This window comes from Zootoca vivipara, chromosome 9 (genome assembly GCF_965207765.1).
Source record: "Zootoca vivipara chromosome 9, rZooViv2.hap1.1, whole genome shotgun sequence".
Lineage (NCBI taxonomy): Eukaryota > Metazoa > Chordata > Lepidosauria > Squamata > Lacertidae > Zootoca > Zootoca vivipara.
The window spans coordinates 27,715,847-27,741,338 of record NC_142592.1 but is presented as its reverse complement, the minus strand read 5'-3'; the positions used below and the strand labels follow the sequence as shown (position 1 = coordinate 27,741,338).

General features: G+C 45.4%; 1 protein-coding gene across 10 annotated transcripts in view; it reads right to left on the bottom strand.

The window, feature by feature from the left end:
* Positions 1 to 23,695, bottom strand: part of RAP1B (RAP1B, member of RAS oncogene family) — a 34,738-nt gene extending 11,043 nt beyond the window's left edge. Inside the window, exons 1-4 of one of the 10 annotated variants that reach the window (XM_088651925.1) lie at positions 22,297 to 22,347; positions 19,115 to 19,357; positions 2,723 to 2,809; positions 1,126 to 1,194 (exon numbers count right to left, since the gene is read on the bottom strand). In XM_088651925.1, the coding sequence (XP_088508051.1) occupies positions 1,126 to 1,194; positions 2,723 to 2,779 (126 nt within the window). In that variant the 5' untranslated portion in view covers positions 2,780 to 2,809; positions 19,115 to 19,357; positions 22,297 to 22,347. Of the gene's footprint in view, positions 1 to 1,125; positions 1,195 to 2,722; positions 2,810 to 5,949; positions 6,091 to 19,114; positions 19,358 to 21,861; positions 22,152 to 22,181; positions 22,348 to 22,439; positions 22,673 to 23,590 lie in introns of those variants that run through there. The other 9 variants (XM_088651929.1, XM_088651926.1, XM_035126534.3 and 6 more) reach the window with 9 other exon arrangements.
* Positions 23,696 to 25,492: the final 1,797 nt, after the last annotated feature.

Sequence of the window (25,492 nt, the reverse complement as noted above, 5' to 3'; positions counted from 1 at the left end):
ACAATTTTGTACTGAAGTATAAGCAGCAAGACTTCAAATACTCATTAACTTGCCTTTACAAGTTATACCCACAATGCACAATATTATTTCCCTTACCATAGTCAAAGCAGTTGGCAGGCTGAAAGAGAGTTTGAGAGTTTATAATAAAATAGCAAAATAGATATGTTAATTTTGCTTGGGTCAAGGTTGGGTCTTTTGTAGCAAGAACTGCACACTAAATTCGAGCAGAGGGGAAGGCGAAAGCAGAGGAAGAACAAGATGACAGCGAGAAAGTGTTTGTTACCATTTAAGAACATTTGAAAAAAGCAAGCCCATTTTCCCTCATACCAAATACCCCCGTCCACCACTCCCAACAACCCCAGCCAGAATATCTAATGGTTAGGGGTTATGGGACTTTTATTCCAAAACAGTTGGAGGACACAAGGTTGGAAAATGCTCAAGTAATGTGCTACAATGCAGGTAAAGTACATGCCTTTTAGAGCTCAAGGCACCTACTGTTTGCCATTAACACATTGTTCCTCTTGACCATAGTGACTCATTTTAGTTCAAACTGCTATAATTGTGTCTATATGGTTTATTCTTATGCTTTAATGACATCCCACCACATTTTTCCTTTTGGAAAACTCAGAGCAGTTTCTGGCCTCTCCCATTCTGGCAGTGAACAGGTCCACCCTCACTTAGCTTCATGAAACATCACTGAGTACTTTCAGATCATTCATGGAAAGTTGGTAGTTTTTTTGGTCACTATGGTATGTTGTGGACAGTTGCTTTATGATCTTTGTTCAGAAGTACTCAGTGCTCAAAACAGAGCCCAGTAGCCTTTATGACACAAGCTAACCAAGCTGCCCTACTTTTACTTTTTGAGTGCCGGAAACAAAGTCAAACTTCTTTCCATCTCGAAAAGGACCTATTCCAATCTGACTAGAAATGCCTGTAGCCTTCTCAAGTTGGGTTGGGTTGTAACTTAGCCAATTCAAAAAACAAAGCAGGTAACTTTCACTATTGTGAAACAACATCCAAAACTTGTCTCAACCAAGTACATTCGGGTGATAGGCTACTGTTTTCAATAACACAAAATATGCTATTCACTTAAAGGTATACTACAACTTAAAATAATGTGCATACCTTTCGGTAGGAGTCTTCTATCGTAGGATCATATTTTTCAACAAATATTCCTTGAACAAACTGTACAGTCTACAACAAAAACAGCATTTTATATATTTTAATGCAATTTTTATAAATATTACTATTAAAAGGAACATTTAAACCACATATTGAAGACAGGAAGCCTTCAAGGGAGCTGCACTTAATCTTATTGTATCTGAGTGACATCTGTACTCTCTCTGCATATGTATCTGATGGCATGAGGCTTTTTTATACTGAAAGTGCAATGGGACTTCCCATTCTTCTCCTTTGGCTCTGCAGTCCCCCAGATCTTCTCTAAAGAGTTGGAAGACCTTCTGAAGTTTAGAACGAGTGCAAAGGGAAGGGGAAGAAGTGGAAATGTGCCCATGCAATTTTGGGTATCACCCTCCACACTCTGCTTTCCTACAAAAAATAGAATAAAGACTAGCATAGGGTTTCTCTAACTGATCTTTACCATTCAGCAGTGTTTGCTCTGAATATCAAAACCCCATGCTGAGACACATTCAAAAGGTCACCAGATTTTGAGTGACTTCCTCAGTGTCTCCCAATTTTTGAGGCTTTTTCCAGCCTTATTTTAGACAGTGAAAATTCAGAATGGATTGGGGCACATGATCTCACACCCCTAGTTAATCTCTTTATTGGTGACAGAGGTAGTTTGGAGTCTTTTTTCCTTTTTTTTAAAGCAAAATAATGAAACGAAAAGGTTATACAAATTCTTGTCATGAAGTGACAATAAGTTGTATTACCTTTTATAATTGATTGAAGTAACTCAAATGACCAAGGTTTTTAAAAAGGAAGCCAAATTTTAGGCCCAAATAAGTTGCTACAGATAAAAAAAGGAGTAATTTTGTTGTTCCCGCAAGGGGACAATGACAATAAAGATATCTTATCTTATAAGAAGAGCATTTATTAAAACATTCTACCTGTTAAGTTTTGGAATTCATGTTTAAGCATAATTTATTGGAAGCTGACCGTTGACTTATTTTTCAAATATTGTTCAACAAAGATTCAAAAATAAATGAATTTTTTGTTTGTTTTTGCAACGACCACTTCTACTACCAAGTCCAGCTTCCCAACATTGATATTTTTTACTGTAACATTAATTTTTTTCTTAAAGCAAAATGAACAGCTTTCCAACCCTCAATAAACACAAAAATGGGGCACTCCATTGACTGTACTGACTGAACTATAGGTAGAGAGGTTAAAAATAGATAAAATTGGTATAGAACATATGTATATACACACTTATATACTGGTATATGTGCATATGTTCATATTACTGTATATACCTTAAATGCTTTCCAACTGCCTATAACGTATTGGTTGGTTAGAATGTTTAATAGACTGATGCTTGCAGCAGGACAATGTGCTTTTCTTGGATTGCTTTGCAGGATCTGGAAGCATATGACTTAATACTAAACACAAGCTTCACACACAACAAAACTGAACTCGGGCACATCACAGTGCACAGAAGTCACCTGAAACATCCAGACATCTCTTATTGGGAGCATCATATGAAATATACAAGTTTTATATGCTTAGACATAGTCATAAGAGGCCAAAAAATATCACTTACCAACGCAGACTTTCCAACACCTCCTGAACCAAGAACCACTAGTTTATATTCACGCATGGTGCAAGTGTTGAGTCACCGCCTTAATACCTACAAGGGGAAAAAAAGAATCTGTTACACTGAGCTGCGTATGGCACAAGTTTGGCTTATCAATTTTATCTTCTATTAGTACAGAATACAGAGTGTTCATACTATTGCACAAAAACCTCAAACAAACAAAAAGTACAGATAGCTTGTTTGAAAATATTAACAATTTTTCTTTGTGATAGGCAGTCTGAAAAGTATGTTGGAAGAAGTTTTGCAAATATAGTAGTCACTTATTCATTACAGGTAATAAATTTAGCACAGTCCTGATACAATAAAGTCAGTAGCAGTTGATATACCCTTTTGGGTAACCTTACATGACTGGGATCATGTCTTACTATTAAAACAAAATGTTACAAATACTGATTTTACCTGGGAATTTTTCCCCCCCAGGAAAAATCAAGAATCAATAAAAGCAGCACCATAAAAACAGCAGCAGCATAGCATCTGTAAAGAAAATAATTTTAACCCAGTGCTAAGAGATGTTAAGAGGAATGGTGCCAGACAGATCTTTCTGAGGGGGGAATTCTAAAGATGGGATACCCTGACCGCCCCCCCCAAAGTCTTATGCCCAGTTGCCACCAGACAAAACTCCAAAGTCAAGGACACAGTGACAGGCCTCTAAAGGTGATGTTAATGTACAGGCAATTAACATATAGGAGCAAGCCATTCTTCATAATGTTTTGAAATGGCAAAGATATCAGCATGCTTCACATGGCTTCCTCCACTAAAGCAGCTGGCCAGGTTTAGGGTGCAGAAAAGTCCAGAAAGAGGGCAGGGGGTGGGGGAAAGGCCACCACAATAATAGGGGAAGGGTGGGGGAGGTGTAGTGGCCTAAATTTGAAAGATAATGGGAAGGATCCTACAGGAGTTGGGGAGGTGAGAAAAGAAGGGGCCAGGACTGGTTGATATATCAATATATTGTCCAAAACCAATTTGAAGTCCATATCATGATATTGGTTTCATAATTTTTGACCTGGCAATTTATTGCAAATCATGATGTGTATTTATGCTATGCAAAAATCACAATGTGGAGAAACTGTGAAGCCAGTAGAGAGAGATAGCATGCAGGTCCTTTTTCAGTAGATATTGAGGGAAACGTTTCCCCAAAGTCCTGCCCGCCCTTGATTGCTTTCTCACTCTTTCTCACTGCAGCAGACAGAGGAGAGGAGGAAGACCAGCAAGAGCAAGCCAGGAAGGGTAGATGCAGCCCATAGAGGAGGCAGCAGCGACTTTACTCTAGAGTCGTGCAGGGAGTCATTTCTACTCCCGCACCCTCAGTGCCAGTCAGCTGACCCATGCTGCGGCACAAGCGGTGACAGTTCACTTGGGCAGCAGGCAGCAATTTTAAGCTCAAGTCTCAGTCACATACATCATGACAAGACTTCTGAAATTGCTCACAGACCATTTCCTATCGTGGAACGTGTCTAATGCCTAGCTTCGAACACTGCAGCAGACATATTGGCTTTTCATTACCAAAAGGCTACACTCAAGACTGTCAAGCATAGGAAGTCTTGCAGCAGCAACAGCTACAACAACAGAACAGCTGAGGGTGGCATTAGGGGGTTAGAAAAAAAGTTATTACTACCTCCTAAATCAGAACCCATATACCTATTGAGCTGAAAATAGCCAAATGCAAAGCTGAAGTTCCAGAAATAAGAGTTCTTCCTTACTAGATTTGCAACACCAAGTATATACTGTATATTCCTGCGTATAAGACTACCTTTTAACCCAGGAAAATCTTCTTAAAAGTCGGGGGTCGTCTTATACGCTGGGTCGTATTTGTTATACGGCGAGTATATCCCAAACTCTATATTTTAACTGGAAAAGTTGGGGGGTCGTCTTATACGCCCAGTTGTCTTATACACCAGAATATACGGTACACAAGTATATAACAAGAGTTATGCAAACAAAATTGTGATGTGTATATATATGAGAAATTTCCATATCTAATGCTTCAGACTAGTTCAACAGTATCATAAGTTCACCAGTTCCAACAACTGAATTGCACAACATACAATGCAACTGAAAGCACCCAAGGAGCATGTGACAGAAGAGTGTGTGGGAAACTGATTGACAGCAGGGGCATAGAATGGAAAGTTGGGTGGAATTAAAGCAGGGTAGGGGAAAACCTTTTTGCCTCTGGGGTCCAGATTCTTATCAGGATTGGCTTTGTGTGCCAAAGTTGATGGGTGGGCACTAACCTATCAAGGATATGATGTCATTATGCCACCATGATTGACAGGTGAGCAGAACCGCTAACCTGTCAACATCCCTCCCATGGTTTTGCAAGTCTTTCCATGCCTCTCATTTAAACCCAATACCAGAGTTTCCTGGCTTAATGCTGCGAAGCAGCTTTTGAAACAGCATCCATGCCTTCCTGTGATGTGCACCCACCAGCTACACAGCTCTCAGTGATGGAACTCTGAGCAGGGCTTCCAGCGATAACCACAGAAAACAGGAAGATATATCTGGAAGATGGTCCTTTAAAAATCCTTGTCCAAAGCAATTTTGTGCTTTGAAAATGTGGATTACAGCACATGTGCCTCATTTGAATACTGTACATAAGTATATGAACTAGATAGAAAACATTCTGTTTCCATTACACCACTTACTCAGATTCTTCACCAAGTGTTCTGACAAGAACCACGGTAAAAGTTTCTTCGACCTATAGGTCAAAGAAAATATTTTGCATGTGTGCCTAAAAACATGAATGCAACAGTTGTGTAATTCTGTGTCTATACCAGTGTTTCTCAACCTTTTTTGGGCCAAGGCACACTTGTTCCATGAAAAAAATAAGGCGGCACACCACCATTAAAAGACGGGGCAAATCCGGTGGTTCTTTTTGTTTCTTAAAACCTTCTACTTCCCTCTTACGCTTTATTGAGCAGGGCTTGCTTTGTTTCTTTGTAGCCTCCTTTCCACCAAGTGTAGCAAAGTTGGATAGTTCGTATCGGAAGAAAGTGTCCGCTCTCCTCACCCCTCCTCCTCCTTTCTTCTATCCGTTGCGTTTTACCGCAAGTTTTGGTTTTACCACCTTGTCCTTTCCCCTTCTAAAAGTGTGGGTACCTCCAGACTAGGCTAGATGAGGGGAGGGGGGGGTCTGCTTTCTTCTTTCTCTAACCCTTGAGTTTCAAAGTTCTTACCGTGTCTCTTGTCGCTCCCCACGGCCTTTTTTGGTCGCAGCTCCGGCGTACGCCAGGTGGAAGTAAGCTCCTTTTTCTCTTCTTTATTTATTTTCTCCACTACTCTTCTTTTGTATAGCAAGGTTATTTTAAACTTTCCGTGTATACGTCCCTCTTTATACCTTGCTCTAGGTTTAGCTTCTTGTCGCTGTAGCAGCTGCCGACATACAGAGCCCCGTCCTGAGGCAGCTAGCAGGGGGATGGGTATCTCAAAAGCGCGAGGGCTCCGTTCTCTTCCTGCACCTCTCAGCACGATTTTTAGCCCTTTTTCCGCGCCGCTTTGCCCATAAACCTCGAAAATTTCCTTCGTAGGTGTTTCAGGAACCATTTGCCTTAGGAATTCCTTTCTTCCCTCTGCTTAGAATCAAATTTGGGGGTTTTTTTCACCCCACCTCTTTGATTCCCGTTTCAGCTCCGTCGCGGCTAACCCGGAGAAACACCCTTCGCGCCCCCGCGCCCTCCAGACTGACCCGGCCGGCTTCCTTTCCGGCAGGTCAGCGCTGCCTACTGGCAGCCGCAAATCGCCCTTCTCATCGCCTCACGTCCCGGCACACCAGCCAGCGTCTCGCGGCACAGTAGTGTGCCGCGGAACAGCGGTTGAGAAACGCTGGTCTATACATTCTTGAATCAAGTGAAACTTCAGTCTTGAGAACAAAAGTGCTCTCATCATAAGTAGCCTTTTCATCCACATCAATTATCTACTGGGCAACATACTTTCCTTGCTTTGTGATCTCTTCACTACAAAAGTACAAAGCAATAGGAATTTGCTTAGGTTACATAGAACACGGGGGCGGGGAGGACTGGTGAAGCTGTCAGGGAGAATGTAGTCAAGCTAATCTTGCTCAGCACACTGAATTTAGCTTTGGGCTTCACCTTTAACAACATTAGTAGAAGAGTCTGTACAGAGTAAAAGTTATTCATGAGTGTCACAGTGGCCGGAGTGGACTACTTCAGAGTAACGACGCTACGCAGCTCTGCATTTTATTCTTTTATTGGTGCTGCGTATTTACAGTGCTCAAGTCATTGCTATTTACACGGAGCGATGTTGTCAGTCGGTTTCAGAACCTCCTAATGGCTTTTGGCGCGTCTTTCTCCAACACAAAAGCTTTGGCAGACCCATCCTCTTGCCCCTCCTCTTCCTGCGTAATTCTGGAGTTGGGGGGATGGGTCTTCCCCCCTTACTTGCCCCTTCCTGTCCCACCTGGGACCCTGGCTCCTCTACCTTGCCTGAGCCTCGGACACGACTTCCTGCTTCCCCACTGGAATCGGAACTCTCCCTGCTTTCCCCTTTGCTCGGGGACGGGCTTGAACTCAGGAGGGGAGGGACTTCGCGATATCCCCTGTCCCTCACATCCACCCCCCTCCCAAGCTCTCCTTCACCCCTCCCCAGGCCCCCCCCATGTGTCGGTGACGACTGGAAGCCTAAAAACTCGGTGCTCTCCGAGCCCGTTGGTGTGAACACCTCCCCCCAGTCCTGCGAGCCCCCCCCTTCCGCCTGGGAGGACGGGAATCCCAAAAAGTCCGTGGCGTCAGAGCTGGTGGGGGTAAAAATGTTTTGCCAATCTGCTCCTTCCTCTGACTGGGTGGATCTTGGCGACACCCATACCTCATCCTCTGGTTCCTCAAACTCCGCTTCCCAGCGCCATGGTGAGCTGTTCTCCCGTGCCTCCTCCTCCTCCCCCTCCCTTTCCATGTGCCAGGGCTTGGGTCTGTGGGGAAAGAGGGCGTGAAATTCTTCCACCAAGAATTCCTCCTGTATCTGAGTGGCGGGAACCCATTCATTCTGGGACGGTGGAGCATCCTCCCATGCCATGAGGTACTCCAGGCCCCCCACCCCCCACCTTGAATCCAGGATGGCCGTGGCCTCATTGAGTTGCTCCCTGCTTTCCCTCTCCCCCCCTCCCTCGGGGGTTTGTTCGCTGTCTCTGAGCCTGCTGCTTTCCCTGTACGGCGACAGCAGCGATCTATGAAACACTGGATGCACCCTCATGTCCTCTGGCAGTGCCAGCCTGTAGGCCACCGGGTTGACCTGTTGCGTGACCGTGAAGGGGCCCAGCCATTTGGGTGCCAGCTTTTTGCACCTCCCTCTGGTGGGAAGGCCCTCCGAGGACAACCACACCTTGTCCCCCACCCTGATGACCTCCCCTTGTCGCCTGTGGCGATCTGCCCCCTTTTTGTACGCTTCCTTGGCCCTCTCCAAGTGTTCTCTGAGCTGCTGGTGCACCGTCTCCAGTTCCTCTGCCCAATCCTCAGCCTGTGGGCCCTCCTCCTCCTCCTCCCTCTCCCTCTCTGGGAAAGATCTGAGGTCGCGCCCGTAATTGGCCTTAAAGGGCGACACCCCTGTGGAGACGTGCACTGCATTGTTGTAGGCAAATTCTGCTAGTGGCAAGCGATCCACCCAGTCCGTTTGCCGCTGGCTGACGTAGCATCTCAGGTACTGCTGCAGAATGGCGTTGACCCTCTCCGCTTGTCCGTTGGTCTGCGGGTGTCTAGCCGTCGACAAGCTGACCTCCACCTGCAGGAGGTTCATGAGCCGCCGCCAGAACCTGGAAACAAATTGGCGGCCACGATCCGAAATAACCCTTAAAGGTAATCCATGCAGTCTGAAAATGTGATCAACAAACAGTTTGGCTGTCTCTTCTGCCGAGACTGCCCTGGCACACGGTATAAAGTGACACATTTTGGACATGAGGTCCACCACCACCAACACTGCAGTCTTACCCCTGGACGAAGGCAGATCTGTGATGAAGTCCATGGACACCACTTCCCACGGCCTGTGTGGTGTGGCTAAGGGCTCCAGCAACCCTGGTGGCGCTGCTCTGACCACCTTCGCCCGCTGGCAGGTGGTACAGCCCCTTACATAGTCTCGAACATCTTCCCTCACCCCTGGCCACCAGAAGTGTCTCATGACTAGGTGAGTGGTCTTGTCCCTTCCAAAATGCCCCGCTGTAGGGTTGTCGTGCATCTGCTTGAGGACCGTACGTCGAAGCTGGGTGGTGGGTAGGTACAGCGCACCCTTGTAGAAAAGCAGCCCTCTGCGTTCTGCAAAGTCTTTTGCCTGCTCCCTCCCCCCTCTCAGTTCTCTGAAGATGCGGTTGGCAAATTCATCCGCTGCCGTCAGTGCTGTGAGTTCTGCCTCGCTCACCACTGCTGCTCCGCAGGACCATGCCGACGGGGGGAAAATGTGCCTTGGGGCTGGTGGCGCCTCCTCCTCCATGTACTCTGGCTTGCGGGAGAGGGCATCCGCCCTGACATTCTGCTCTCCTGGGATGTAGTGTATGGAGAAGTTGAAGTTCGAGAAGAACTCCGCCCACCGTATCTGCCGCTGGTTGAGCACCCTGGCAGTTCTCCAGAACTCCAGGTTCTTGTGGTCTGTGCACACCTGGATGGGGTGCTTGGCGCCCACCAGGAAGTGTCTCCAGTGCTGGAACGCCGCGTGGATCGCAAGAAGTTCCCGATCAAAAACTGTGTAGTTTCGCTCGGGCTGGGTCAACTTCCTGGAGAAGAAGGCACAGGGTCTCCACTCTCTGTTGGCGTCCAGTTGCAACAAAATGGCGCCCACAGCCTTATCAGAAGCATCTGTTTCAATGCGTAGGGGCGCGTCCTGAACCACGTGGAACAGGTTCTGGTCTGAGGCGAACACCCTCTTGAGGCTTTCGAACGCTGCTTGCGCCTCTGGTGTCCACCTGAACTTCTGCTTGCCTCTCAGGCAGTCAGTGATGGGAGCCGTAACTCGAGAGAAGTTCTTGATGAACTTCCTGTAGAAGTTGGCAAAGCCTAGTAGGCGTTGGGCATCTTTGCGCGTCCTGGGGCTGTGCCAGTCCAGGATGGTCTGCACCTTGTCCTTGTCCATTGCCAGCCCCTTGTCTGACAGCTTGTAGCCCAGGAAGTCCACCTCCTTGGTGTGAAACTTGCACTTCTCCAGCTTCACATACAGGTGGTTCTCCTTCAGGCGCTGTAACACCTCCCTGACGTCCTGCACGTGCTGCACTGGGTCGTTGGAGTAAATAAGGATGTCATCCAGAAAGACCAAGCATTTCCTGAAGAGTAGGGACCCCAGGACGTGGTGCATGAAGGCCTGGAAGCATGCTGAGCCCCCTTGCAACCCGAAGGGCATCACCAGATATTCAAAAGAGCCCAGAGGCGTGAACATCGTGGTTTTCCACTCATCGCCTTCCCGGATCCTGATCAAGTTGTACGCCCCCCTCAGGTCTAGCTTGGTGAAAATCTTGCCTCTGCGTGCCGCTGTCAGGAGATCATCCACTCTGGGCATGGGGAAAGCCACTGGCTCTGTCACCGAATTCAGCCGTCTAAAATCCACCACAAGACGGCGCTGTTGCGTGTCTTTCTTGTCCACCCAGAAGACCGGGCTGCCCCCTGCTGCCTTGCTTTCTCTGATGAACCCCCGCTCGAGGTTCTTGTCGATAAAAGCGCGCAGATCCTCCAGTTCCTGGTCTGACATGGCGTACAGCTTGGCTGGGGGTATAGTTGCCCCAGGCACCAGGTTGATCTGGCAGTCAAAAGGCCCGTGTGGGGGCAGGTGGTCGGACTCCGCTTCACTGAAGACCTCCTGCAGGTCCCAGTATGGTTTGGGTATCGCCTCACCCCCTTTGACGTGCATGGTGGCCACCGTGGCTATCGGAGGCCCCTCCCCTGGTTGGTGCTGCATGCAATGTTCCAGGCAAAAGTCCGATCCAAAAGTGATGCATCTCTGATGCCAACTTATGGAGGGGTCGTGGCGCGCCAGCCAGCTCATGCCCAAAACGATTGGGGGGTCTGAGATGGTGGTGACGTTGAATGCCAGTGTCTCTGAGTGCCTTCCAACCGTCATTCTCATGGGGGGGGTTTGATGAGTGATGGCCCCTCCCAGCAGCTCTCTGCCGTCAATGGTTGCCACGTGCAGAGGAAAATCCAGCTGCAGAAGCTGGATCTGGTGCTCTTCTGCAAAGTTTCTCGAGAAGAAGTTGGCTGAGGCACCACTGTCAATTAGGGCGAGGACCGTCAATGGATAGCCATTTGGGAGCGTGAGCGTCACTTCTAGAACCACTCCTGCTCTGGGAGGGGTGGGCTGGCTCTGCTCCTCTCTGTGCGGGTGGGTGGGCTGGGGCTGTTGTCTGCTGACTGTGCCTGGCTGCCGCCCCTTGTCTCCTGCAGCCAGGCTTTCCCGTTTCCCTGCTGTGGTGCTGCGTCAGTGGGGGAGGGCACAACCGTTCCCGCCTTTCCTTGCCACTCCCTGCGATGTGGGCAGTCTCTGACGAGATGCTGGGGGGAGTTGCAGAGAAAGCAATTCCCACCCCTTCCCTCCTTGCGTCTTGGCGCCGCTGGGGTTTGAAAAGCCCGCGCGCGCGCGCTATCAATCTGCATGGGTTCCTGGTCCTGACTGGCCCCAGGCGTGGCTTGAAAGGGTTGTTGAGGGAGTGGCTTCTCCTGCGACCGTGGGAACCAAGCCCGCTTTGCGCGCGTTGCTTGCTTGTCGCTCCATCTGGATTCCTGCCTCACCCCCACCGCCAGAGCCGCTTTGCTCAGTTGATCCATATTACTGGGCTTTGGACCTCTCGAGAGCTCATCCTTCACCTCCTCATGCAACCCCAAGTAAAACGCCGCTTGCATTGGGGCAGACTCCAGATCCCACCCCAATCTGTGCACCAGCATGGTGAATTTCGCCCAATACGCGCGAACTGTCATATTTCCTTGGCGTAAATTATGAAGTTCCTCCTTAGTCTGGTCCATATGACTATCGGACGAATACATCGTTTTCAAACCTTCTAGAAATAGTTTGACATTCTTCATGCAAGGATTCCTTGTTGCAATTAACGGTCTTAGCCACTCCCTGGCCGCCCCTGTAAGGTGCTCCACAATAAACGCTACTCTGTGCTCATCATCAGTGAACTCATCGTGGTGCAGCTCAAGAGCATACACAATCTCAGTCTCAAAGCCCTGAAACTCCTTCGGGTCTCCATTGAACTTGCTTACTAGGGTCCCGGCTCTCCTTCCTGGCAGCACTTGGACTTGGGGTGCCCCTCCCGCCTTGTTTTTCTCTGCATCCAGCTTGTTTTGGAGGTCTACCGCCACCGCCCTTAAATGCTGCTCTTTTTCCTGGAGCTCTCTCACCTGTTCCGCAAGTTGTAGCCGGTCGTCCTGGAGCTTCTTAGTCTCCTCTTTAGCTGCCTTCAATTCTCCCTGCGCCTGCAGCGACAGCTGTTGCAGTTCTAGCTGGGCTTGCTCAGCGATCTGCCGCCACTTCTCCGCCTCTGACACGCTCATCCCGGCAACTCCAAAGTAGCCCAAAAATGATTAGGAGGTTGCTGTCACAGTGGCCGGAGTGGACTACTTCAGAGTAACGACGCTACGCAGCTCTGCATTTTATTCTTTTATTGGTGCTGCGTATTTACAGTGCTCAAGTCATTGCTATTTACACGGAGCGATGTTGTCAGTCGGTTTCAGAACCTCCTAATGGCTTTTGGCGCGTCTTTCTCCAACACAAAAGCTTTGGCAGACCCATCCTCTTGCCCCTCCTCTTCCTGCGTAATTCTGGAGTTGGGGGGATGGGTCTTCCCCCCTTACTTGCCCCTTCCTGTCCCACCTGGGACCCTGGCTCCTCTACCTTGCCTGAGCCTCGGACACGACTTCCTGCTTCCCCACTGGAATCGGAACTCTCCCTGCTTTCCCCTTTGCTCGGGGACGGGCTTGAACTCAGGAGGGGAGGGACTTCGCGATATCCCCTGTCCCTCACAATGAGGTTATAAAGATAATATAGTTCAAGACTGGTTCTCACAAAAGTGAAATTTAATTGATGGTTAAAATTTGCTTGTGTGAACCCAGAAACAGGAATATTTAGTTTAAAAAGATCTGACAGTTAAAAAATAATTAAGTCATTGTCAAACATGTGTTTTATACATGAAACCATTTTTGGAATTAAGTTATAACCCAACTTCCTTTCTGAGAAAAGCTAAGCTAGACCAAAGTGACAGATTAGCAATAATTAGGCTTTCCTGTTGTGCAAGTTCCACTGAAGTCGTGGGAGACATCACATTATTTACAACGACCTTAGCAGAACAATTTGAGCATTCATCCTAGTAAAATTGAAAGCAACACAGACCTTGGTTTTTGAAAAAAGTGGATCATTTGCTAATATGGGTCTTTTTTTACTAGACAAAGTGAGCAGGCTTAGTATTATCTGCTGGAAACAAATAAGTTCTAGCTCCTAGATGCAGCAAGCTACATCATTTAATTGCCACTTCCAGCTTGTGATATTGATTCCCTGCTGTGCAAAAAAGCCTTTGTGTTGGATTCCCTTGATGTGAATGGCCTTTATTGACATTAGATGATGCTCTGTCCAATTCAGGAACTCTGATGCTATCCTGTTGTGACTGAAGTATTTTGTTCTTTTATGCAGAACAATCAAATTTCACATCACTACCAAGCACTAGGAACGCCCCCCTTCAACCATGAGCTAATGAGCTTTTCCAGAAAACATGCTCCCTCTTCATTTGATTATTTATATTGGTCCAATAGTAAGTGTGTGTCTGCCAACTATCTAGACTAACCCCTGATCAAGAAGGCCCAGAAGCCACTGCTGTGTTTAGTAAACAGCACATACATTCAAAAAACACTTGTTTCAGAACTAGCTTACGGATAAGTTTATTTATTGGGCTACATCAAAGTTTATTGCATGTAGTCTATCACATAGTGCACTATTTTTAGCCATCTCTACTCAGATAACATTTTGCTTTGTGTCAACTTTAGAGAGAAAGCAATCATAAAGCAATTGTATAACAATACCACACACAGCATATTAGTTAAGTTTTAATGTGTCCATGGAAATTCATTTTAATTTCCAACAAAAACAATCCTATAAAATAGTTACATAAGCCACTGATCATACCGCATGACATCCATATTTTATTTTTCGAGGGACACATGTATCATTTTAAGTCTCTGGGATATCAATTATAGTCCATTTTTGAGACAAATAGCACCATACAGAAGTCGACTGGCATGTTATTATGAACACTATCAGTGATGTTTCTTGCACATTTCCTGGATGAGGTTTTCAAAAGCGTAAAAGCAAATATATTCATTCAAAAATTAGTATTCATTACCTTCCAATAACAGAGGCATCATTAATACAGATGTTCACAGTCAGATGTAGAAGTTGAACTATATGGGTGAACAAAATTTAGCTGACTACGTAGCCAACCAAAATTTCTTCTCACTATAACCCTGTGTGAGCTCTGCTGGTGTAAAATCCTTTTGCACTATTCTGAGTAATTCCCTTCTCCCACTAAAGCCCTGTACAATATGCATCCCATTGTTCCGGGCTCCTTGACCCCAACCCTCTGGACAGTGTTTTTGGTGGCCAAGGGGCTTCAGGGGAAGGAAGGGAAGATTAGATCCTTACACCACATATTTTAGTTACTCTGGGCCTGCACTCTTCCACTAGACTAGGCCCTCCCCAAGAGAGCGTTTCCCACTCCCACCCCCAGCAGCGGGAGAAGGCAAAGACAAGATCAGTTGTACAACCTGATATCCACTCATGCATTCTCTGGGTACAACCCTTAAAGCAGAGCTATGCCTTAAATATGACCCTAAGTGTGCATTGTCCCACCAAAAAATGTCACCAGAAGAGGGCAAGCATCTGATAGTGCAGTGATCTGATAACAGTTGGTTAGAATGTGGTGCTGGTAATGCCAAGGTTGCAGGTTTGATCCCCATAAGGGACAGCTACACAGTCTGTATTACAGGAGGTTGGATTAGATGATCCTCAGGGTCCCTTCCAACTCTATGATTTTATTATCTATGATTAAAAATCAAGAATTTTTAATTCACAAACTTTATACCCATGTTGCAAATCTACTCTAGATGTTGTCTCCACCAATTTCAGAGCATCCAATAATTGTTCGATCACTCGGTCTTATATTGACTTCAAAGCTGTGGAATCTTCAATGTGGCATTCCTCAGGGTTCAATTTTATTCCCAATGCTGTTTAATGTCTACATGAAACCAGTAAGGTTATCTAGTTTTGAAGTAAATTGTCAGCAATATGCTGATTATTGCACACAGCTCTACTTCTCTACTTCTCATACCCACAGCAGGTATGACAGTGGGTGTACTGCCAGTGCCCCATTGTGTTGCTTCAGTAACAAAGACAAACCAATTATAGTGAAAGGAAGAGGTCACTGCCTAGTAGCCCCCCTGGATTATCAGGTAAATTTAAGACCAGGAGTTAACAGGTTGACACAAAGCAGTTCCATATAGGACAAACCCATTTAAACTACAGTACTTAGGTGGAGAAGCCCTCCTTATAAAGGAAAACCACTCCATGCATATTTGCATATAACATAAGCTGCATGTATATGATGAAGTATGTAGATCGATTTATAGAGTTCAGCAGCTCTTAAATTCACATAGAAATAATCCTATGCTTGCCCTGCATACTAGCCTCGGCCCAGTATACCTGAAGGAGGACTCCACACCCGTTGTTCAGCCCGGACACTGAGGTCCAGTGCCGAGGGCCTTCTGGTGATTCCCTCACTGCAAGAAGCAAAGTTACAGGGAACCAGGCAGAGGGCCTTCTTGGTAGTGGCGCCTGCCCTGTGGAACGCCCTCCCATCAGATGTCAAGGAAATCAACAACAATCTGACTTTTAGAAGACATCTGAAGGCAGCCCTGTTTAGGGAAGTTTTTATTGACTGATGTTTTAATGTGTTTTGACTATTTTGTTGGAAGCCGTCCAGAGTGGCTGGGGAAACCCAGCCAGATGGGCAGGAAATGAATGAATGAATATTATTGTTATTATTATTGCCATAGAACTCAATACAGTATTACCCTACTACCTTGTTTCTTTCTACTATCCTTCAACTATTTTAGTCTCCCTCCCACCTAATCTACACCCTTCAATCAAATCTTTTTGCTCCCAACATTCCAGTTTCTTTAAATATTATGTCCTGTGTTGTCCTCCTACCTTCAACACATTACCCCTACAAGTTGTGCTCTCTTTATTAGACTTTCTGTAACTCCTCACTCCTATTGCAGAATATAAAGTTTTTCTCATTTCCTTGGGATAGGCTATCAGTAGTCAACAGCCATTTAAGACAAGAGAAAATGCCTCCAACCTGCATGGGTTATGCATTCTTAATTTTAAAAGCCTGATAAAGGTAGTGGTGAGAACCAAAGTGTGTTCTTAGTAACTACCACTTTTGAGGGCAGACACTTCTTACACACCATTTGATTCACAAACAGGTCAAATATATTCAATTATGAAAGCTGAGTAAGTCCTGCAAATTTGCACATTTATTTGAGGTATGGAATTTGTGTTCTAGGGCATCTGTTCTTTGATGAACAAAGAGGCATGGCTTAAAAAACTTAGAGAGTTTGAAATCTGCACTACAATTGCTGTTCAAGAATTGTAAGTATCACCAAAATACTGTAAGAAAGTCTGCACATGCACTGTTGACCTTATAAGGTGCTCACCCTGTCTACTGCCCCAATCATGCCCATGTCCACAAATGTTCACAAGAAAATTCACCATCACCTAAGAATGATTAGTATGTTTGCATGGGTCTTGCCAATTACTTCATGCTAAAGTCTGCATGACATGCTCCCACAAATGCATTTTTTTCAGAAAAGTTTCACCGACGCCCATGGTGCCAATAAGTTAAGAGGAAATAAAGCCAAAATAGTATTAAAGAAAAATATTGCAGGAAATTTCTTACAGCTAATAACACAGAGGAGTCAAACAAAAGTTAGGTTTTACTACTAGTAATCTGTCTTAGAAGAGGTTCTCCTTTAGCCTGAATTTTCTGACTCTGGAAACCAGTTTGGTCAATTTTGAGACCTGTGAAAGATCTCTAATTCTTTTTGCACTGCTGTCACCAATAACACCTTTAAACAGAACACGCAGCTCAATAGCATCTTTACAATGCACTGCACCTTGGTCATACATTTACATAGACTGCTCAAGACAGAGCAACATACATACTGCCCAATGGACTGGGTGGTTTACTTTGAATTACCGTAGAATATTTGCAAAGAATTGTAGCAAACAATGGCAAAAATGTGGAGGCAATGAACTCCACATTAATGTCAAAGAGGAAATGGGGGAAACTGCATTAAGAGGATGAATAAGGGGGAAATGTAAACTGCCATGTAAACTCATGGTTGACTTGAAAACCACATTGGAAGGATAGGATATAAAATTTGACAAATATAATTAAGACTTGGTAAGCTGACCACCTTTTTTCTTGATATTAATATTCCATCAGCCAAGACTGCCACAGTTTAGTTGTTGCAAGAATAAAAACCCAGAGAACTATTTAATTAATCATTCACATTTCTAGAGTCCTTACTCAATATTATAGTTATAATTCATTATAATGTTATGGCTAGCAATGAAATTAATTTGTTTTTGTAATTAACTAAAGTATTAAGTAGCATCTTTGTAGATGTATCTACTTTCTCCTTATAAAGTTAATGTTTTTATAAAAATTCTGACCAGTCATTTGAAAACTTTTTCTATTGGTCCAGCAATAAATAAAGAAAACTTTGAAAAGGTCAAAATCTTCCGATTATGATGTATGGAAAGGCTCTCCTTTCTTTTAGATGTGTCTTCCTTTGAACAGCTACATGCAGCCTTCTGTCAGTTTACTGATTTCTGACAAGGAAGAAAACTCTACTGTTCTCTGACTGCAGACTCACCAAGAATTTAGAAGTCTGCTATCTTAATAAACTTCCACTAGTTTCATAAATTAGAACTCTTTTAAGTATTCTGTATCACAGAGATCATTGGAGGTTTCAATAAACGTTTTCATCTGTAAACCGTAAATACAGTGGTGCCTCGCTAGACGAATTTAATTCGTTCCACGGGTCTTTTCTTATAACGAAAAATTCGTCTAGCGAATCCCATAGGAATGCATTGAATTTTTTTTGAATTTTTTTGCCCATAGGAATGCATTAATTGAATTTCAATGCATTCCTATGGGAAACCGCAATTCGCTAGACGAATTTTTCGTAAAACGAATTCGTCTAGCGAGGCAACCTCCACTAGAAAAAACCTTTCGTTAAGCGGAAATTTTGTTAAGCAGGGCTTTCATTAAGCGAGGCACCACTGTACATTTATTTAGGCAGCAATGTTTCTTTATCAATTCATGGTAGCATGAACACGCTTCTTCACAATTATTTTTACTACCTAACTTTGTTCAATGCATGTTACCTAAACAACCACCTAACTGCCATTTCTATCACATTAATCAAAGTACTAAAGATGCCTTACTGCCACCAAAAGGCCTTTATTTAGGAAAGCTGATTTCTCTTAAGCTGAATTTTCAAGAGTTCACCATCTGAAAACAATATTTGGAACCACATGCTAAGCCCAGCCACTATTATATAACCAATCATCACTTTGTCTCCAACATAGGCGCCAACACCATCTCTTCAACTTATCAATTGTCAAGAGTTATTCAATACCCTTAGATTACAGGGTTTTTTTTCTATCTTCCATGTTTTAGAATTAAAAATACAACTTGAAACTGTTTCAATACCATGCAGCCCAACACAACATCTATGGATGTGCGTATACAGTATTGTGTAAAGTGGGCAAATGTATGGGAGACCTTTCTCTGTGTAGAGACCAAGTGCTGATGGCCATATTTGTTTATTCAAGTGTCTTAAAAAATTTTTTTTATCTAGGCCAGCTCACTTTTAATATTGAAGTTGAGCTGGGAGAACACTGACCAATCATGGACAGGCGAGGAGGGTTCAGCTCTCCTCAACCACTTGCCTCTTTCAATGCGAAAATTAGCCACTACTGCCAATGTAAACAGGGAAGACATGTGAATAAAAATAGGCAACTGCCCTCACATGTAGTTTGGTCCTGTTGCATTCAATTGGTTCTGAAGTCTTGCACAATTGGTCCTTCATGTAATTTCATGTTCTTCACCTTGTTTTATAAAACTGAAGTTCCAAGTAATTTCTTAAGCTTGTTTCTTCCTGTTTTATTTTCTAATCATTCTTCGGATATCACATCACAAGTGTGAATACAACTATACAAAAATTGTCAAGATACTGAAACATGTAGCAATTACTTTCATATTGAGCCAGGTAAATCATTTTACTAATACAGTCAAACCTCTTCTTACGTCCACCTCCGCTTGCATCCATTTCGCCCAACGTCCGTGGCAAACACGGAAGTAACCACCGGGTTTGCCGCCGTTCGTGCATGCGCAGGAGCGGCGATCGCCGTTCACACATGTGCAGAAGCGGCAATCCCTGCCCACGCTTGCACACAACGGCGCCTCTCCCAGTGACCCGTTTTGACCTCCGGAAGGATCTCCAGGACAGATTGTGGTCGTAAGTAGAGGTTCCACTGTACCTGATCAAAGAAAGGAATGCATACTGATGGCAATGGGTTTCAACTGGCTAAATTAGGCTACAAACTCTCACACCTAGTTCAACACTAAACTAAAGCAGTACATGTTCTGATCCTAGAAGTCCACCAATAAAGCTTCATATATCAAGATGACATACTAGATGTATGGCTTCGATTCTAATATTTTTCTCTGTGACTTGAAGGAACTTCCATTCACAGAAGTTCAGTACACAGAATGAGTCCTTCCAAGAGTAATTGTACTTTCTTTCCATGAATAGAACTCCTCTTAACAGAGTAAGAACTTAAGATGCAAGTCTATGTTTACAACTAAGCATTCATTTTGAAGATTAACTAGTATTGTGCAAAGTCTGCAATTTTATTCGGAAGAATAAAATAAACTTCCTATATTGGAACATTTGCTGGAGAGATATGAGGATTCAAATATTTTATCAAGGAAAAATGGAGAATACTGGATCTTATGGAATCCCAAGTATTTATAGAAAATCAGTATTCAAAACAACCTATCTTAAGAAAATTGGTGGAAAAAATATTTCACAAGCCACCATACTAGCCATTCTAAACCCATGACCTGTCAATATTTCTTGCCGGGGGGGGGGGTGTTTATCAAGGAAAAATAAAATTTACATTAGCATTTCCACTGCTATAGTTGGTGAAATTGTTCATTGCACTCTTATACTTCTTTAAATTGTGATTTTAAGTTGTGTCCTGCCAAATTCTCATGGCTCAGGAAGGATTATTGTTCACATTTACAACAATACTTAACTGCAAGTAACAAAAGTAAAGCAGAATGGTCCTCCACCGCTTCTGCTAAACTTCCAGGTGTTGTTTGGTAAGTCCTTAAGGGGAAGAAGTTTCTATATTCGTGGAGTAGTCATAAAAAATTATCTATATCTCTTTGCCACTCAAAAAAGAAGAGCAGGGCTGCTCTTGACAGGACAGGCTCTTGTTTGGATATGGGGAATGAGAATGTATTTGATTATAAAACTATTAAGGGCTTTATAGAACAAAAGTAATATAAAGAAGTATGCCCAGAAGGGTGCAAAAAGCCAGTGCATGAAATTTCTTCCACTGACACATCCCATTGAGAGATAAGTTTCCAAAGCCTCACCATTCTGAACAAGTTGAAGCATTCGAAACTAAACTTTATCTAATCTTCATTTATAATCTTGCCAAGAAGCAACCATAGTGGTCAAACTACAGAAGTATAAAAGTCTGAATTTTTAGATTGAATGTCCGAGGCAGATAGAATTGGTGAAAAACAGTTCCAAGCACACCTGTATCCTTTCTGAACATGGTGCTAGTTTCAAGAGCACCTCAAGGCCACTCTCCACCTCCAATCAAATCATGGGGTTTGACAATCATTTTAGTCTCATCTGGATTTAGTTTCTTAGACAGGAAGTTACTCTCAGATAGTGATATAGGACACATCAACTAGAAACTGTACAGCCATTCAGCACAGCACAAGAAAGTGAAGAGAGTCTGCATGTTAGGCAGAGATGCCACTAAAACCCAGAATAGTTAAGAAACATGGCCACCTCCTGTAGCATATTGGGTCAAGTGTTTCTGGTTATTAACCAAAAGGTTAGTGCTTGGAGCCCACTCAGGGACAGCTATGGGTAGGAATCAAACATTGCAGGTGTTGGACTAGATGACCCTTAGGGTGCCTTCCCACTCTACAATTCTACGATTTATTAGAGAGGTGGTGGGTAGCACTGACTTCCATTTTATGAAGTTAACTTCACTGAGCTAGCCCAGCTGGAACTGCTCTAGTTCCTCTTCACCTGACGCCTTAAGCCTATTTTAATGAAAATTAACACCCCCTGACTTTAGTGCAGTTGTACTGCATTGAAGTCCAAGACATCAGATATCTCATACTTGCTAGAAATACCGGGGGGGGGGGGAGTAGTACAGGATGGATCCCCACACCCAACCTCAATTTCGCTCTCCTATTTGTCTCGTTTTCTGTAACGGGGGCAGATCTGCAATCAATGCAGCACTCCCCCGTCAACTCTTTCCGAGAGATCCCTCCCCCTCCCCCCCTAATATATATATATGCCATATATATATGTATATATATATATATATATGGAATATATATATACTATATATGGAAATGTGAGTTCAACAGAGCCCGGATCTCAATTCAGATTCTGCCAGATTTCACGCCGGCTCTCCCTTACGCGAAGTCTGACCCCGCGTTCAAATGCCGCTCGTTCTTTTCTTCTTTTTTTTAGGGGGATGCGAACAGATTCTGGCAAGAGGCTGGAAAGCGGAAGAGGCCTATCTCCGCCTGGGAAGCGGCCGCCCTGCTTCCCCGCTGGGGCGGAGAATGGAAACAGTGAGCCGCTTCGACCCAGCCGGACTAGGCGGGGCGGCGGCTTCCAGCAGAGGCCGACGCCACGGGAGTCCGGCGGAGTTTCTTCCCGGCTACAAGCAGGGTGGGTGGGTGGTTGCTGCTGCTGCTGCTGCCACCCTCTCCTCCTTACCGGCAGGTCCCAAGTGCGGGCGGCCTCGCAAAAGGGGCTCCAACTTTCCCCTTCCGCTCTAACTTCTCCTGGGGAGGCGGCCATAAGGAAGCGACGGAGTGGGGGGAGGGAAGAGAGAGCTGAGGCAAGAGGAGCCCGGCTTCCCCACCCCCCTTAACCGAGGGGAGCGGCCGGGCTCGGTTCCGCCTCCGCCATGTTCTCTCTCAGGAGCGTTGTCCCGCCTGCAGAGCAGAGCTGCCGCCGACGCCTTTACCCCACCCCACCTCGGCTCGCCCTCGCCGACGCCCCCCACCCCCACCCTGCTTGTGTCAGGCACTAACCGCCAACGTCCCCTCACGCGTTCAGCGCCGGGCCCACTTCCCCCTCGCCTTCTTCGTTGCCGTCGTCCTTCCCACCCCCGTCACTCCCGTGGCCACCGCCGCCGCCTCCTCTTACCTACCGGACGGCGCTGCTGCTCCCCGCGTCCGTCGCCGCCTCCCTGGCCGAGCCCTCGTAGTCCTCCCCGCCCGCCCGTGCGCGCGCGCACACCACACACCCGCGCGCGCGCAGAGACTCCCTCCCTCCTTGCTGCCTCTTGCCTGGGCGAGGCTTGGAGCCGCCGCCGCCGTGACGCTGCACGCCTGAGCCTCACTCTGGCTGCTTCCCTTCTTGCTCGGTCCGGTGGTGATGAGGGAAGGGAGGGGAAGGGGGAATGACCTCTCCGCTCCGCACCCAGCGCGCACGCGCGGCCGGCCGGCTAAGCCCTGAAGACACTGCAGCCTTCCCTCCCCCCCCCCCGCCTTACTTCCTTTCTCTTCTCCGCCTCTCCTCTCCCCCGCCCCACGACACACACGCATGCAGCCCCGCAACCTTACGCAGGGCCTCCATCCTGCCGCAGCTCCAGCAAGCACCCCCCAGAGAGAGAGAGAGAGAGAGAGAGAAGTCGTCGCCTGCAAACGCGTGGAGAAGAAGCGAGCAAGCAGCACCCCATTGCCAAGGCGCTATAGTTAGGGGTGAGGTGGGGGTGGGGGAGAGAACCTGGTGTGCAAGGAGAACAAGTGCGGCTGCAGGGCATTGAAGGGGGAGCAGGTTCGGTCGCGCCACGTTCTCGGGCAGCGAAGAAGGGTTCTGTAAGAATAACGCTGGCATTCGGAACATCCTTATTAGGAAGCCCCATGGAACCCAGTGCGGGGATCAGTACCGAAGGGACATGTTTAGGACCACCGGACTGTTGCATCTTCAGTGGCCGTTCCATTCGAGACTCTGTTAAATGGTCGCGATGTAGAACGCCAGGCAGTTTTTCATGCTTAGGAAAGCCATGCTCCTTTCGCGTCCCCGCCCAGTTTTACTAACCGTGTCAGTATCCCCTCCTGGGATGACATTCCTTCTACAGAGACTCCCCAAGGGGCAACTGTTGGCAAGAATAGCCCGGTCAGGCATCCACCTCTAAGCCGATGTGGGAAAAGGACTGCTTTATGTTGTGAAATAATTACAGTATGACTTCGAGCCTATGCAGAGTTAGGTTTTGAAACGAGTAGGAAGAGGCACGCCTAACTGGACCACGAATCCAGAGAAAATAAGTCATGAAGACTTAACAGCACAGCCCTAAGGATGTTACTAAATCCTGCTGTGTCCAGTGGGACATACTGCCTGGGAAAGCATGCCCATGGAAAGCAAAAGGGACTTGGGTTTCAATCCTGTGCACACTTAAAGGGGGAGGGGAAGCACTGCAGATTTCAGCTGGACTTACTTCTGGGTAGACATGCGCAGGAGGTCTCCTTGTTCTGCTGGTTTGAATGGGATGTCCGTCACACCACTCACTTTAGGGGGATTGGGAACACACTGTTGTGCAAAACTGGCAGGAAATTGCTGTGACAGTGACACTCCCAGGAAAGGGAGTGGGTGTGGTGGCAGAGGAAAGGCAGGCAGTTGCTGACATCAAATACAGAAAAGAAGAAAAGCGGCATTTCCCTAAAGTGGCTCTCTTATCTTTCATTGTTTATATTAATGATATTTTTACAGCCTGATCTTAATCAGTTGACAAAGCAATGAAATTTACTTATCTGAAACTTGGTTAGGATGGGGCTACAAATATACTGTACAAACTGATTGACATTTGTCACTAGTTTTATCTTCACCAACTGCTCTGTGACATAAGATTACCCAAATTACCCAGAATGTTCATGGCTATGGACTTCAGCTGAAAATGCTCAGATGATCCTGTACTCTGGCCCATTTTCTTAAGAGAAATCATTTTCCGTAATCCCAGCAGTCTTATCAACATACCACGATCGTACAGAAATTCAGAAATAGCACTTCATCTAAAAGCACATTTTAGTGTTTGAATAGTGGGTGAACATTTAATCCCAACCACTTTAAATCCCATAAAATTCCAAAAAGGCATTTGGCGCATATAAATGATTAGCACCGCCTAAATTCAGTTTACCACATAAAGTGCCTCATGATCTACTGAGATATAAAATAATTGGGCAAAGCAATCCTTACATTATACTGGAATGGGAAGATATGTTGCTACTGATGTACCGGTATTTACTGTATTTATATATATATTTAAATGCACCAGATGTGGGGCTGGCATAAAGCTACACACATGGCCATGAATTGAAGGGACAAAGGTATGACATCTCTGCTCCTCCTCTATGCCACCCACATCCATATTTTTCTTATGGGCCAGCATGACAGTGTCATACCAAGGCCACTCATTCATTCATTCCACTTATATCCACCTTCCTTCCATCATGTGGCTTCCCTTTTAATTCTCAGCATTTCCCATAGGCTTTCAGTAGCCCAAACAATACTATCACCAAAAAAAATCTCATTGTAATTTGTGGATTTGAGAGAACACTGGACAGTAAAGGTTCAATCTTATGTACCCTTTCCCAGGAGTACACTCCATTGCTGTTAGTGGGTCTTACTTCTGAGTAGTCATGTAGGTGATTACACCATAAGGATTTCCATGGACATCCTAATTCAGTATTTACTCCCTCCTTCACTTAAGACTTCAACTTTTGGTGGGTGTTGATGAACCATTTTGTTTAATTTTTTTGCATTTAATCAGCTGGTGACTTTGGGGCGTGGAACATCACTTCTGGTTTTTTTTAAACATAATTTTTATTGATTTTACAGATTACAAAAGATGGTACATACATATACACCTTTTCCACCTTCTTCCCACCCCCCTCCATGGGTCCTCCCCTGCCACAGAAGTATCCCACGCAGGTGAACAGTCAGAAGTGGTCCATTTTATGATTGGGTTTCTGTCCTCCTCCCCCTCCCCTGCCCCCGAAGCCCCCCCCTGCCACCAGGGAGCTCCAGTGAACCAGGGCAGTACGCAGGAGTTCATCCATCCAACCATCAATTGTCATACCAAAAAAAAAAAAAAGAAAATACAAAAAGAGAAAAAGAGAAAAAAGAGAAGAAAAAAAAGACAAAAAGGAAAAAAGACCAAAAAAAAAATCATCATAATTGTTAAATTCATAATTGTTAAACCATATTTTGTGGGCTTCCCCACCCTCCCCCCTTCCCCGGTTTTCCTCCCTTATTTATCATCTTCAACAGTTTCATAGTTCATATTTTATAACATACACCTTTATATCTTATACCACTTTTAAACTAACTATTATTTTCGCCT